The sequence below is a fragment of the Scyliorhinus torazame genome, chromosome 1, assembly GCF_047496885.1.
Source record: "Scyliorhinus torazame isolate Kashiwa2021f chromosome 1, sScyTor2.1, whole genome shotgun sequence".
Lineage (NCBI taxonomy): Eukaryota > Metazoa > Chordata > Chondrichthyes > Carcharhiniformes > Scyliorhinidae > Scyliorhinus > Scyliorhinus torazame.
In genome coordinates, this window is record NC_092707.1 from 168,611,988 (window position 1) to 168,627,142 (window position 15,155).

The 15,155-nt window shown below is 50.9% G+C and overlaps 1 protein-coding gene across 1 annotated transcript in view; it reads left to right on the top strand.

Moving 5' to 3' along the window:
• Positions 1-15,155, top strand: part of stpg1 (sperm-tail PG-rich repeat containing 1) — a 129,107-nt gene that overhangs the window by 41,203 nt on the left and 72,749 nt on the right. Inside the window, exon 2 of the mRNA XM_072501131.1 lies at positions 4,195-4,336. Within this exon, the coding sequence (XP_072357232.1) occupies positions 4,243-4,336 (94 nt within the window). The 5' untranslated portion in view covers positions 4,195-4,242. The remainder of the gene's footprint in view (positions 1-4,194; positions 4,337-15,155) is intronic.

Consider the following 15,155-nt stretch of genomic DNA (forward strand, 5'->3'; position numbering starts at 1 on the left):
GCTGCAGCTCGTAAAAGTTGCCTCATAAAAGCCAGCCTGGACTGGGACTGGCGAGAGCAGCAATCCCGGTTTGGGCCTTGGGCCTGGTAGCCACGTTACGGCCTTTACTTTTATTGCCAAATTAAACTTCTTTTGGATTTACCTTTTTGGGCCTCCTGAGCTTTTATAACTTTTTTTCACGGGGAAGTTACAATGGAAGTGTTGGCATTTATATGTCTCGTTAAGAAGTTACAATATAATTTTCTACCTACCATTAAAACAAATCTCTGTGATACATCACATTTTTAGAATCCCTACAGTGCAGAAGGAGGATACCCGGCTCATTGAGTCTGCATTGACCCTCCAAAAGAGCATCCCACACAGGTCCACTGCCCTGCCCTGCACCCCACCCATCCCCGTAACCCCACCTAACCTTTGGACACTAAGGGGCAATTTCGCACGGCCAATCCACCTAATCTGCACATCTTTGGACTGTGGGAAGAAGCCGGAGCACCCGGAGGAAACCCACCCAGACAGAGGGAGGAGGTGCAAACTCCACACAGTCACCCAAGGCTGGAATTAAACCCTGGCGTTGTGAGACAGCAGTGTTAACCACTATGCCACCGTGCCAAACTCACATCTGTTGATACTCATTTTGAGTGATTTATCATCTTGTGCAAGAAAGTGATTGAGCTCTATTGCTCAGCTGTCTTTTAAACCAAACCCAGTTAGAACGTGAAAATCCCAGTACTTACAGGCCCAGTATCTTCAACATAGTGACTCTTGGTTCATGGGTGTTGTGGGGCAGATGTTTCTCCACTGGGAGAGGGGAAACATGGCGGCGGCGGGGGTGGGTGGGGGGTGCTGGCTGCTGCTGCAGGCTTTCAGTCAGTGGCTGCAGAACCAAGTGAGCAGAGACTGGAAGCAGTTGTCCCCCGCTTTTATCATTTCCATGTTGCAGAAGATATATCGCGGATCGCACTGAGATCCTCGAGGATGGAGCAACGGGAGAAAATAAATAGATTATCAAATAAATGAATATGTTACAGCAAAGGCAGAACTGAATTAGCCTTTGAGTTTTCCTTGTCCTCTCCATGAGGAATGATGTCTCAATTCATTATTCACCCCAGCTTTGTAGATTCAAAACGATATGGAAACGATTTACAAGAATAAATGTGATATTCAACAGAGGTTAGCACACTGTGCTTTCATCTGAGAAGCAACCTGAGTTCTCACAGTTGATTTTCTTCTGCCTAATATCTCATGAGTGATAGTTTCCTGAGCATTAGGACTGGACAAAAATAACTGAGAACTCTCATGTTATGCTTCCAGTTGATGCACATTTCCTGGGCATACTCAGTGTTTCCCAGAATCACAAACACTACAGTGCAGAAGACACCCTTCAGCCCATCGAGGCTGCACCAATGCATGAAAGGCACTGACCTGCCCACCTAATCCCATTTGCCAGAATTCGGCCCATAGCCTTGAATGTTATGGCATGCCAAGTACTCATCCAGGTACCTTTTAAAAGATGTGAGGCAACCTGCCTCTACACCCTCCCAGGCAGTGCATTCCAGATCGTCACCACCCTCTGGGTAAAAAAGTTTTTCCTCAAATACCCCCCTAAACCTTCCACCCCTCACTTTGAACATGTGTCCCCTCATAACTGACCCTTCAACTAAGGGGAACAGCTGTTCCCTATCCACCCTGTCCATGCCCTTCATAATCTTGTGCACCTCAATTAGGTTGCCCCTCCGTCTTCTCTGCTCCAAACAAAGCAACCCAAGCCTATCCAGCCTCTCTTCATAACTTCAATGTCCCATCCCAGGCAACATTCTGGTGAATCCCCTCTGCAATCCCCTCCAGTGCAATCACATCCTCCCTATAATGTGGCGACCAAATTGCACACCGTACTCCAGCTGTGGCCTCACCAAAGCTCTATACAACTCCAACATGACTCCCCTGTTTTGTAATCTATGGCCCGATTGATAAAAGCCTCCCATTTACTTGCTGAATGACATTTTGAAAGTTGGGCTAGAACTTGAGTGGGGTGACAATCACAGTCGCATTACCACTGGTTCCTCTTCACGTCCCTCAGTCGGGAGCTACACATTTCTCTCCCAACCTGCACCTGCTAAGAAATGTCCAATGTACCAGCTCCTGGCATTCTTCAATGCAGCACGGAGGGAGGTGAAGCCATCCCCATGTTACAGTATTAGCTGCTGTAAGCCAGGTAAGTTTGAAGGCCCCAGCCAGTTTGAGAAGCCAGGGAGAAGTTACATGTGCACGGTAAGTGGGTAAGATTTGGGCAGGGAGGGGGTAAAATTCCGTCCCTTTTCATAAATGGGCGACCTGTTTTTTTTGAACAGTGATTCCCTGGTTCTAGGTTCTCCCACAGAAGGAAACATCCTCTCTACACCCACCCTATCGAGAACACTCACTTTGTTAACTCTCTTCTTTTTAAAATCTTTTCCTTTTAATCGAAGGGTAGACCGTTGGGGGATTAGCCAAGGGGTCCATGATGGGGTATATGCAGTCATGAAGGAGTTGGTCCATTGAGGGGTAGGGTGTGCAATTTGGGAGTCCAGTGGGGGATCAGTACTATAATTATCCATTAGTTATAAATTATTTTAATCCTTCCAACTTTTCTTGGGTAATTATTCTACTAAGAGAGTCAGAAGCATCCGGAGACTTGTTTAAATCGGACTATCGAATGGTTCCCAGTGAAGAGTAACTGCCCATCAGAAGTTTGAACTTCACAGGCAGTTCCTGTGCAGTCCTTGCATGGGGAATTCCAGGGGGTTCCCACACAGCCTCTGTACAATGACACCGTTCCCCCCCACCCTGGGCAATGAGAGTTCTGGGTCAAATGCTCCTATTTGAAACGGGCTCAATGCCTGAAATAAATTAGTTCATGAAAAGTTCTATCTTGAAGACGTTCAAAGAGAGTGGGAAAAGTGCACATTTTCTCTTACTGCCCCCATAATCTTTCTCCTCTGTTCCTTGCAGCAGTGCCCAGGAGGTGAAACTTTAGAGTTGGGAAGAGGGAGGGTATAGCATTCTCGGACATTTTCTGTGCGGTTCGGCTGGACATAAGCCTCCCCGCAAAACACATGCAATGAAACGGAGCCGCAGAGGTTGTGGGGTTGCCACGCCAGATTGGAGGGTCCAGTTCACCAGCAACTTCCTCCCAAGTCAGGGAAATGAACGTTGGATCCATCAGGATTCCACTGTGGGGCTGGAGGCCAGTCTTTGCTGTTGTTGTCAGTAACCTGCAGACTCGATCTCACTCCCAATGTCGGTCTGAAGACTTGCAACAGGTGGCTAATTGCCAATCCGTGCGCCCCCCCCCCCCCCCCCCCCCCCCCCCCCACCCCCCTCACTAGATTTGAAGGAAGGTGGTAGACCTCAGAACGGGCCATTTAGAAAGGAACTGCCTGGAGGTTTTGCCAGACTCAACTTCTATTAGGTCAGTCATTTGAAGAGAGCAGGGAATTTAAGCTGGGGAAAGGGGTTGGGGCGGAGGGGGTGGAAATTTAGGTATTTATTTCTTAATTTTACAATTTTTGAATGGATCGATGATTTCTAGAATTGTGCCAGTATTCTTGATTAAAATCTAATTTTGTTGTTTGCAAACTGTTTTGGATTGTTGGTTGCATTCCTGCCACAGTTCTGTAACTGGTCAATCGGAGCTGCATAAAAGTGGTCTTTTCACTTCTATTGCCTAATCTGAGAGACGGGGGAAAAATATCCATGTCTCTCTGCTCTATGAACCTGAAATGGCCACTTGTGGGTGCTAATGAGCCATCTTCTGCACAAGGGATTTTTGAGGAAAGGGAGATTTATTTTTTTCCTTCTTCCCATATCACCCAGAAAACCCCCCAATAAAATGGGGGAAATAACAATACTGGTCCGGACTGTTTTTTTCCACTTCTGGGCAGTGGCATTCCTCAGCTCAGAACTGTGCAGGGTACAGACCAGCCCCTCAACCCTATGCCTGTGCGGTCCTTCTGAAACTTGTAAGCACACAGGAATCCCTAAGGCCACTGGCTTTAAATTCTCCTTCAGTCTCTCAGGCAGGCACACCACCTTTACTTGTCGGCTGAAAATGGGAAGTCACAAGAAAATGATTGCTTCTGAGAAATAACAAGAGCTCACACCGTATGTTTGACCAAAGTGAATAGATTAACCAATTCCTCTGTTATGTCTGATTAGATGATCACAATTTGAGAGCGGTGGACTGTCACTACCCTCAGTGACAATATGGTAGACGCTATCGAATCCAAGGAGCCTGAGAACAAAGAGATTCACAGGCCTGAGTACAAATGGAATCATGACACGCTGATGGGCAATTCTGGTAAAGTAACATTCACAATATTAGTTGAATTATCTTTTTCTATCTATGCGGCTTGTTGATGCTGAGTGGTCCATGTCTCCACTAACCTATTGATTGAACCTCGTGGTGAAAATTCTCAAGGCAACATTAACTGCTCCTTTTTAAAACGTACTTGCTTTTCTCCTCCCCAACAATGCCCCCCCCCCCCCCCCCCAACAAAAAATTAATAAAAAGTAAGTAAAATCAAAAATATGTCAAAAGTAAATGTGGATTGAAAACTGAGATTTAACATCAACAAACCATTCTATCGAAGAATACGGAAGGTCCCTCCCCCTAACCCATTTGCTAGTGTTCTGGCTTTTAATGCTCTGGCTTGGCAATATATCTTTTTATTATCATACTTCCTTTTATTTTATCATGTTCACCTTGGTCGTCCTGTGTTCTCACCCTCCACCTCAATTTTTCAGTTCAATTAATAACCTGTTAGTTAACTTGTATGTTCTTCCCTGTGGCTTGGCCCCACAATGCGTTTGGCATCACATCATATGGGATACCATTTTTCACAGGATTACTTTAATGTGACTGGCACAGTACAAAGTCACAGATAGATTTCCATTCTTTCTGACCTGCTTGATCTATTCTTTTGCTAAAATCTCAAGTATGGATTTTCCTAGCAAAACGTAGGCGAAAAGAATACAAAGCAAAGATCATGACAAAATCAAAACAAAAAGAGATGGTGCTGTGTCAGTTAGAATATTAAAATAGTTACCAGGCCTTTGTGCCCTTATTTGCCATGAGCGCAAATGGTGAAGTGGCCGCAAAATATCGTGAGACTCAGAAAATGGGATGCCTGATTCCACTGATGACATAACAGGGTCCCCGCCCCGGGAAAGGTTGGGAACCTGGGGCTGGATTCTCCGATTCTGCGGCTACGTGCCGATGCTGGTGCGGGAACTGCGGTGTTTTCCGACGCCAAAATCGGCGCCAAACCCTCACCGATTCGAGGACCGGTGAGGGGCTGGCAGCGGCAACTGGCAGAACCTCCGGCTCCCACGTCAAAAACAGCAGGAGAATGGCCTGATCCACGGCCGCGCATGCGCACGGCAACGACCTGCAGAGGTTGCGCAGTACAACATGGCGCCAGCCGCGCACGGACCCGACCTCCAGATAGTGCCCTCCCTGGACACCCTTCGCCACCCCGGGGCCACCCCCACCAATCCCCCAGCCCTCGCCGAAGCCCACCCTGTCAGTGGCACGGCTGCCCCCCCCCCCCCCCCCTCCCCGAGGCCATCCCAATGCCATGCGGCCACAATGACGCTGTTTTGGAGGGGGCGAAGCATCTGTAAACAGGCGCTGCCCCCGATTTGTTGTAAAAAGGGGTTTTCCGCCCTATTACGATATTGCCGTCAGCAAGCGGAGAATCCTGCCCCTCATTTCAGTACATTCAAATACAATCAGTGGGCTACCTCATTGAATTGTCCGCCCACATTTGGAATGACTCCGGTTTACAACTGCTTTTTAAAGATGAGAATCAGGCGAAGGTAACCCGCTGGGGGCCACACAGTTATGTATAGCCCCCAGCGAAAGAGGGACCCTAGCACAGCATGTATGTGGGGGTTCCTCATGTCTCGGGGGGGGGGGGGGGAGAGCCATCTCCATAGGTGGAGGCTCTGCGAGTCTGTGGCGCGGGGAGGGGAGATTCCTGTCTTGCCTATTGGAGATCAGGGCACCCTATCTCGGGATTCCCGGCTGCCGTTTTTTCCCATACCCTCCCCACCATCGTGATGGTGTGACCCATGCCGCCAGGTTTTTTCTGCAGAGGGCTGACCATCTGCCGAGGAAAGCTGGCTGTGCAGCCTACGAGCTGCATGCCGATTATCTCACCTCAGCCAGCACCCTGTGCACAGAATGGAAAATTCCGCACGCAGTGTGTTGTATTTTCATTAACTTAGTGCTCCTTTTGCAGAAATAAATCGCAACTTCCAAAGGGGTGAAGACAGCACCGAACAGGAAGCTGTAACCAGACTTTTAAAAGCAGGGAGAAAGGTCGCAAGTTAGTGATTTTGGAAGAGTACTCAAAAAACATTGGCCTCGACTTTGTGCTTGTTGGGCTCAAGAGATCAGCGGTGTCGGAAGTAGACCTATCTGCGTTTCCAGATACCATCAGATTCCGGCCGCAATTTCATGCTGTCCGGCCATTTAACTGGAAGCCAGCATGAAACGTGCGCTGGGAGGGGCTCAGCACTGCCGGGGGTGCGGGTGGGAGAGAGAGATTGCTGAGTGAAATGAGGGTGGATGTTTCCAGTGATGCACTATCAATTACGACGAGACAAGAGTAGAATGTAATCAAGGCTTTATTACACAGAGATGTGTGGCCTCCTACAGCAGCTTACGAAATGACTGCTGTTCGGAGTGCACACACATTTATACTCCGCCTACTGGGCGGAGCCAACAGGCAGGGATCTACCCCCGTACCTGTAGTACAGGGCCTTACCGTAATACCCATATATACAATATAATACAACAGTGGTGACTACCACATTCACCCCCTGTTAAAAATGAGTCCAGCGGGGGTGGTGGAAAACTATATACATACGGATTGGTTTTAAAATTATAGAGAAGGTTACAAATTTAGATGATCGCACGCCTTGATCTGTCGTTGAGAGCGCCGCAGTGCTGGTGGCGACTCAGGCGTCGGCTTGGACTTCGGTGACTCCGGGAGCGTGTCCTGGAGCGGGGGCTGCGGTGGGGTGCATCGGGGGAGGGGAGGGTGGCGCCGGGGTGGGGGTGTGTGTGTGTGGGGACCGAGCTGGTGCCAGATCCCTGAGGGAGACTGTGTCTTGGCGGCCGTCGGGGTACACTACGTAGGTGTACTGCGGGTTTGCGTGGAGTAGCTGTACTCTCTCAACCAACGGGTCTGCCTTGTGGAGCCGCACATTGCTTGCGGAGGAGAACGGTCCTGGAGCTGCAGGCCAAGTCGGGAGCGAAACCCCGGAGGTGGACTTCCTGGGGAAGGCAAAGAGATGTTCATGGGGGGTTTCGTTGGTCGCGGTGCACAGGAGCGACCGAATGGAGTGAAGTGCATCGGGGAGGACCTCCTGCTAGCGGGAGGCTGGGAGATATCTGGAGCGTAGGGCCAGCTGGACGGCCCTCCAGACCGTCCCATTCTCCCGCTCCACCTGCCCGTTTCTCCTGGGTTGTAGTTGGTCGTCCTGCTTGAGGCAAAGCCCCTGTTGAGCAGGAACTAACGCAGCTCATCGCTCATAAATGAGGATCCCAGGTCGCTGTGGACGTAGGCAGGGGAACCGAACAGAGCAAAGATGGTGTTGAGGGCTTTGATGACGGTGGCAGACGTCATATCGGGGCATGGGACGGCGAAGGGGAATCGGGAATACTCGTCAACCACATTAAGAAAATATGTGTTGCGGTCGGTGGAGGGGAGGGGCCCTTTGAAGTCCACGCTGAGGCGTTCAAAGGGGCAGGAGGCCTTCACCAGGAGCGCACGGTCTGGCCGGTAGAAGTGCGGTTTACACTCCGCGCAGACCTGGCAGTCTCTGGTGATAGTCCTGACTTCTTCAATGGAGTAGGGCAGATTGCGGGCCTTTATTAAGTGATAAAAGCGGGTGACTCCCGGGTGAAAGCGATCGTCGTGCAGGGTCCGGAGTCAGTCTACTTGTGCGCTGGCACATATACCTCGGGACAGGGTATCGGGGGGCTTGTTGAGCTTGCCGGGGCGATACAAAATCACGTAATTGCAGGTGGAGAGCTCAATCCTCCACCTCAAGATTTTATCATTTTTGATCTTACCCCCCTGTGTGTTGTTAAACATGAAGGCAACCGATCGTTGGTCAGTGAGGAGAGTAAATCTCCTGCCGGCCAGGTAATGCCTCTAATGACGCACAGCTTCAACGATCGCTTGGGCCTCCTTTTCGACAGAGGACTGCTGAATTTCGGAGGCATGGAGGGTGCGGAAAAAAAATGCCACGGGCCTGCCTGTCTGGTTGAGGGTGGCGGCCAGAGCGACGTCAGATGCATCGCTCTCGACTTGGAAGGGGAGCGTCTCGTCGACCGCGTGCATCGCGGCCTTGGCGATGTCGGCCTTGATACGGTTGAAGGCCTGGTGAGCCTCGGCCGTCAGTGGGAAAGCGGTGGATTGAATGAGTGGGGGGCCTTGTCCGCATAGTTTGGGACCCACTGGGTGTAATACGAAAAGAACCGCAGGCAACATTTGAGGGCCTTGGGGTGTGGGGGAGGGGGAGTTCCATGAGGGGGCGCATGCGATCGGGGTCGGGCCCTAGAACTCCGTTCATAACCTCATAGCCGAGGATGGCTAATTGGTTTGTGCCGAACACACACTTCTCCTTGTTGTAAGTTAGGTTGAGGAGTTTAGCGGTGTGGAGAAATTTGGAAAGGTTAGCGTCGTGGTCCTGCTGGTCGTGCCGCAGATGGTGATGTTGTCCAGGTACGGGAAAGTGGCCCAAAGCCTGTACCGGTCAACCATTCGGTCCATCTCCCGTTGAAAGACCGAGACACCATTGGTGACGCCGAAGGGAACCCTAAGGAAATGGTAAAGGCGGCCGTCTGCTTCAAACGCAGTTACGGGCAGTCCCGCCTTACGGATGGGGAGCTGGTGGTAGGCAGATTTCAGGTCCACTGTCGAGAAGACCCGGTACTGTGTGAAGTGATAGACCATATCAGATATGCGTGGGAGGGGGTACGCGTCGAGCTGCATGTACCGATTGATAGTCTGAATGTAGTCAACGACCATCCTGTTTTTCTCCCTGGTTTTCACCACTACCACTTGGACTCTCCAGGGGCTGTTGCTGGCCTCGATGATACCTTCCCGCAGCAGTCGCTGGACCTCAGACCTGATGAAGGTCCTGTCCTGGGCACTGTACCGTCTGCTCCTGGTGGCGACGGGTTTGCCATCCGGGCTGAGGTTTGCAAACAAAGAAGGCGGGTCGACCTTAAGGGTCGCGAGGCCGCAAACAGTAAGGGGTGGTAGGGGCCCACCAAATTTCAGGATTAGGCTCTGGAGGTTGCACTGGAAGTCCAGGCCGAGTAGCAAGGCAGCGCAGAGGTTGGGGAGGACGTAGAGCCGGAAGCCGCTGAGCTCTACGCCCTGGATGGTGAGGGTGGCGATGCAGTACCCCCGGATCGCCACGGAGTGGGTTCCAGAGGCCAGGGAGATTCTTTGGTTAGCGGGGTGTACCGCGAGGGAGTAGCGCCTTACCGTATCGGGGTGGATGAAGCTCTCAGTGCTCCCGGAGTCCAGAAGGCAGGATATCTCATGCCCATCGACCTTCTCCTTTGTCGAAGCGGCCGCGAGGTTGTGCGGTCGAGACAGGTCGATTGTGACCGAGGCGAGACACGGCTGGTCGTCGGCGGTTGCAGGCGATGAGCAGCCCGATGAGGTGCCCGACAGGCAGGGGTCCTGAGGCGGGTAGGATTGCGGCACCCACGGGCCGCATGTGTCCTGGGGCAGGCAAGATGGCGGTGCCCATTGGTTCTGAGGCAAGCAAGATGGCGGCGCCCACGGGCCGCACATGGTCTGAGAAGAGGAGGATGGCGGCGCCCACTAGCTGCACGTGGGGGGTGCCGGGACAATAGCAGCGATTGAGCGGGCCTGGCACACTGCAGCGAAATGTCCCTTCTTGCTACAGGCCTTGCAGAGCGTGCACCGCGCCAGGCAGCGCTGCCGGGGGTGTTTTGTCTGTCCGCAGAAGTAGCACTTGGGTCCCCCGGGGTTGATTGGCTGCCGCGCGGTGTAGGCGTGGGGTTGGCTGAGGGCGGCCGCTGATGGGGTCCACGATGGGTGGCCGCTGGCGGGGTCCACAATGCACAGGGTGGGTGGGCCGTACGGTCGGGGGCATAAGCCTGTAGGTTGCGTGAGGCGACGGTGAGCGAGAGCGTTAGTTTCTTGGTCGCCGCAAAGTCAAGCGTGGCCCCTTCTAAGAGGTGCTGGCGGATGTAGTCAGACCCTATGCTCGTAACGAACACGTCTCTCATTTGCAGGTTTGAATGTTCAGTGGCCGAAACGGCCTGACAGTCACAGTCTCTCACCAGCGCGTGCAGGGCACACCAGAAATCTTCCACAGACTCACCGGGAAGTTGGTGCCGCGTGGATAGGAGGTGCCTGGCGTAGATCTTGTTGGCCTGCTGAGCGTAATTCTCCTTCAGTAGCGCCATGGCCTCTGCGTAGGTAGGCGTGTCCTGGACGAGGGGAAAAACGTTGGAGCTCAGCCGCGTGTACAGAATCTGGGGCTTCTGTGCTTCTGAGATTGGGTCTGGCGCAGACCCGATGTATGCTTCAAAGCAAGCTAGCCAATGTTGGAAGTCCTTTTTGGCGTTGTCTGCATGAGGATGCAGCTGCAGGCGATCCGGCTTGATGCGGAGATCCATCTCTGAAAAATCTCTGTGTAATAAATTGATGCACTATCAATTACGACAAGACGAGAGTAGAATGTAATCGAGGCTTTATTACACAGAGATGTGTGGCCTCCTACAGCAGCTTACAAAATGGCTGCTGTTCGGTGAGCACACACATTTATACTCCGCCTACTAGGCGGAGCCAGCAGATAGGGATATACCCCTGCACCTGTACTACAGGGGCCTTATCGTAATACCCATATATACAATATAATATAAAGTGGTGACTACCACAGTCCCATGCCTCCAGGTTTTTTCTGCAGAGGGCTGATCATCTGCCGAGGAAAGCTGGCTGTGCAGCCTACGAGCTGCATGCCGATTATCTCACCTCAGCCAGCACCCTGCGCACAGAATGGAAAATTCCGCACGCAGTGTGTTGTATTTTCATTAACTTAGTGCTCCTTTTGCAGAAATAAATCGCAACTTCCAAAGGGGTGAAGACAGCACCGAACAAGAAGCTATAATTAAAGGCAGCTTTCAATCGAGAGACTTTTAAAAGCAGGAAAAAAGGTCGCAAGTTAGTGATTTTGGAAGAGTACTCAAAAAACATTGGCCTGGACTTTGTGCTTGTTGGGCTCGAGTGATCAGCCGTGTCGGAAGTAGACCTATCTGCGTTTCCAGATGCCATCGGATTCTGGCCGCAATTTCATGCTGTCCGGCCATTTAACTGGAAGCCAGCATGAAACGTGCGCTGGGAGGGGCTCTGCACTGCCGGGGGTGCGGGTGGGAGAGAGAGAGTGCTGAGTGAAATGAGGGTGGATGTTTCCAGCGAGTTCCTGAAGGTTGACAGCTGCCATGGAGCTGCCTCAGGGAGCTTCAGTTCTGTATAAATGAAATGAACTCAAATAAACACTGCAAACTGCATCTACACTGCAAATCCACATTACCAACAACAGACCACACCTCATCTCATCCCTCAAACGTTGTATTTTATTTTATATCACCCTGGACATTTTATCCCGCCCTGGAATGTGTTTGTTGTGAATTGTGAAGGCCGCCTGGCCAACAGGATCCGAAATTGTTTTAGTGGCAGGAGGCAGCGAGGGTATTGGTTGAAGGTTGTTTTTGTGACTGGAAGCTTATGTCCAGTGGTGTACCACAGGGATCGGTGCTGGATCCCTTGCTGTTTGTACTGTACATTAATGTTCTAAATGTGAATGTGGGAGATATTATAAGTAAGTTCACAGATGACACAAAAATTGGTGCTGTGGTAAATAGCGAGAAGGAAAGCCTTAGATTACAGGACAATATAGGGGCAGGCTGGTCAGGTGGACAGAACAGTGACAAATGGAATTTAACCCTGAAAAGTGATTCATTTTCATAGAATTTACAGTGTAGAAGGAGGCCATTCAGCCCATCGAGTCTGCACCGGCTCTTGGAAAGAGCACCCTACCCAAGGTCCACACCTCCACCTTATCCCCATAACCCAGTAACCCCACCCAACACTAAGGGCAATTTGGGACATTAAGGGCAATTTATCATGGCCAATCCACCTAACCTGCACATCTTTGGACTGTGGGAGGTAGCCGGAGCACCCGGAGGAAACCCACGCACACACGGGGAGGATGTGCAGACTCCGTACAGAGGAGGAGGAACCAGGCAAGGGAATAAACAATGAACGGCAGGATGCTATGAAGTACAGAGGACTTGGTGTGCATGTCCATAGGTCCCTGAAAGCAGCAGGACAGGTATCTAAATTGGTTAAGAAGGCAGATGGGATACTAGCCTTTATTAGCTGAGGCATAGAATATAAGAACAGGGAGGTTTTGGTGGAGCTGCATAAAATGCACAGCTAGAGTACTGTGTGTAGTTCTGGTCGCCACACTAAAGGAAGGACGTGAGTGCACTGGAAAGGGCACAGAGGAGATTCACCAGGGTGTTGCCTGGGCTGGAGCATTTCAGCTATGAGGAGAGGTTGGTTAGGCTGGGGTTGTTCTCCTTTGAGCAGAAAAGTCAGAGGGGGGACCTGATTGACGTGTACAAAATTATGAAGGACATAGGTAGGATAGATAGGAAGAAATGTTTTGCCTTAGAGGGGGCATAGATTTAAAGTAATGGGTAGGAGATTTTAGAAGGAATTTGAGGAAAAATGCTTTTACCCAGAGGGTGGTGGGAATCTGGAACTCACTGTCTGAAAGGGTGGTAGAGGTGGGAAACCTCACAACATGTAAGAGGCATTTAGAAGAACACTCGAAACGCCGTCGCGTGCAAGGCTACGGACCAAGTGCTGGAGAATGGGATTGAATAGATAGGTGCTTAATGGCTGGCACAGACTCGATGGGCGGAAGAGCCTCTTTCTGTGCTGCAAAACTCAGCGGGATTCTCCAACCCCCCAGCCGGGTCGGAGAATCCCTGGGGGGCGGCGCGAATCCTGCCCCGCCACCCTGACGCCGGCTGCCGTTCACACCACAGCAGTCGGGGGCCGTTGACAGTGGCCATCCCGGCAATTCTCCAGGCCCCGATGGGCCGAGCGGACGTCGGTTTTTGGCCAGTCCCACCGGCGTGGATTAGACATGGTCCCACATGGCGGGACCTAGCATTTAAGTCGACTGGGGCGGTCCTCGGGGCCACCGATCTGCGGGCAGGCCTGTGCCCTGGGGGCACTTCTTCCTTCCGCGCCGCCCCCTGTAGGGCTCCGCTATGGCCGGCGCGGAGAAGATACCCCCCTACGCATGCGCCAGAATACGCGGCGGTTCCGCGCATGCACGGGATCACGCCAGCCCTTTGGCGCATGTGCGGACTTGCGCAGTCCCTTCGGCTCCGGCTGGCACGGCGCCAACCCCTCAGGCGTCCACCTAGCCCCTGAAAGTGCGGAGAATTGTTGACACCGGAGTGGTTCACGCCTGTTTTCCCAGCGTGGGGACGTAGTCCCGCGAACAGAGAATCCCACCCTATGACTCTAATTGGCCTGTCTGCCAATCACAACAGTGGACAGGCCACATATAATCACCACCAATAGCGTCCTCAATGGGCTTAATTGCCTGCTTAATTATTAGCAGGCACGCTTCAGACTACCAGGTGCACCTGCCAACTGTACTGTTGCATGTGAGCACAATGTCCCGACATCTTCTCACACAATTTCACGTGCTTCCGGGTCAGACGCGTGCTTGCTCTATCAATATTGTTTTCTGGCCGTGTTTTAATAGCTGGTTGATTGCTCTAGTAGTGGACCAGAAAAGTAGCGAATGAGCAGTAGTCAGATCAGAGAAAAAAGATTTTAAGTATTCATTCTCTCATGATTTTTTTATGGACATCCCATCTCCACCCTTGACAGTGGTTGAGCAGGAGAAGATTTCCCAGATTAGTTGGAGTGGAAACAGCGAGAGATTTGAATATGAGGACAAAGATTATCTGAGTCACAAAATTTGGTCAGGATGGAGTCAGGGGTGTGTGGATCTTTGCATGGAAGATTCAAGGTGCAGTCTTCCGAGTTTGTGGAAAGTCTAGGTGGGGAGGCAGGGAGGAGAACATCTGCCTCCTCAAGGTGATGAAATCATTTCGTAAGGACTATAGGGCTGGTGCCAGCACTTGACAATGAACATTACCTAGAGGGATTGCCGACAAATTAAGTTGCTCTGCCCAGCAATCAAATTTAATGTTCTACAATGGGTGGAGATGTTCTAGTTTTTAATGCATATAATTAAGTGACAAATCTGGTTGATAGGCCTGAAGATAACCATAAGGTAGAAGCCAGAAATCAAGATGCATCAAAAACAATCACTTCAAACTTGTCACATGATTTGTCACTGTTCATCACACTTTGAGCAATTTAAATCAACATGATATCTAAATCGTTAGATAGCCCTAAAAGATTCCTGGTATCGTGATCTGTGCAGAAGACCAGGCAGTAAATTCGGAAGGAAACTTTCCTTTGTAAGTTAAAACATCTTTCTTGCTAAATAAAAGGTTTGTTGCCAATCAGCACCGGAATCGCCAATAATGCTGCCAATTAATAATGATGCACTTTAGAGTCGCCAGGTATCAAATGATACCACCACAAGGCTTTACCGGATATCGATCAAAGGACCACACAACCAGTTAGTCAGTTCAAGTTCAAAGATGGTTTATTTACATACAAGGATTACTTCGACATGCAACACAAAACACTACAAGTTAAACTACAGCTATCAACTACAATAACCTATACTTAACTTCAGGGCAACCAGCTCTATGCAGATGGACAAGGCCTTTGTCCAGATCTTGCGTGGCTGGGTGGAAGAAATGGCTCTGTTTCTGCTGGGCTCATCCGTCTGGTAGTGATTGTTGGCCTTGAACTTGTCTGTCTGGTCGTTATGCTGTACTTGGGTTGGCATAGGCCGGATCCAAGAGAGACCAAGCGCATGGATGTGTCTCTTCTTATCCCCCTGGGATTTCGCGCTCTTTGGGGCGGTCCTTAACTTGGACCCAATAA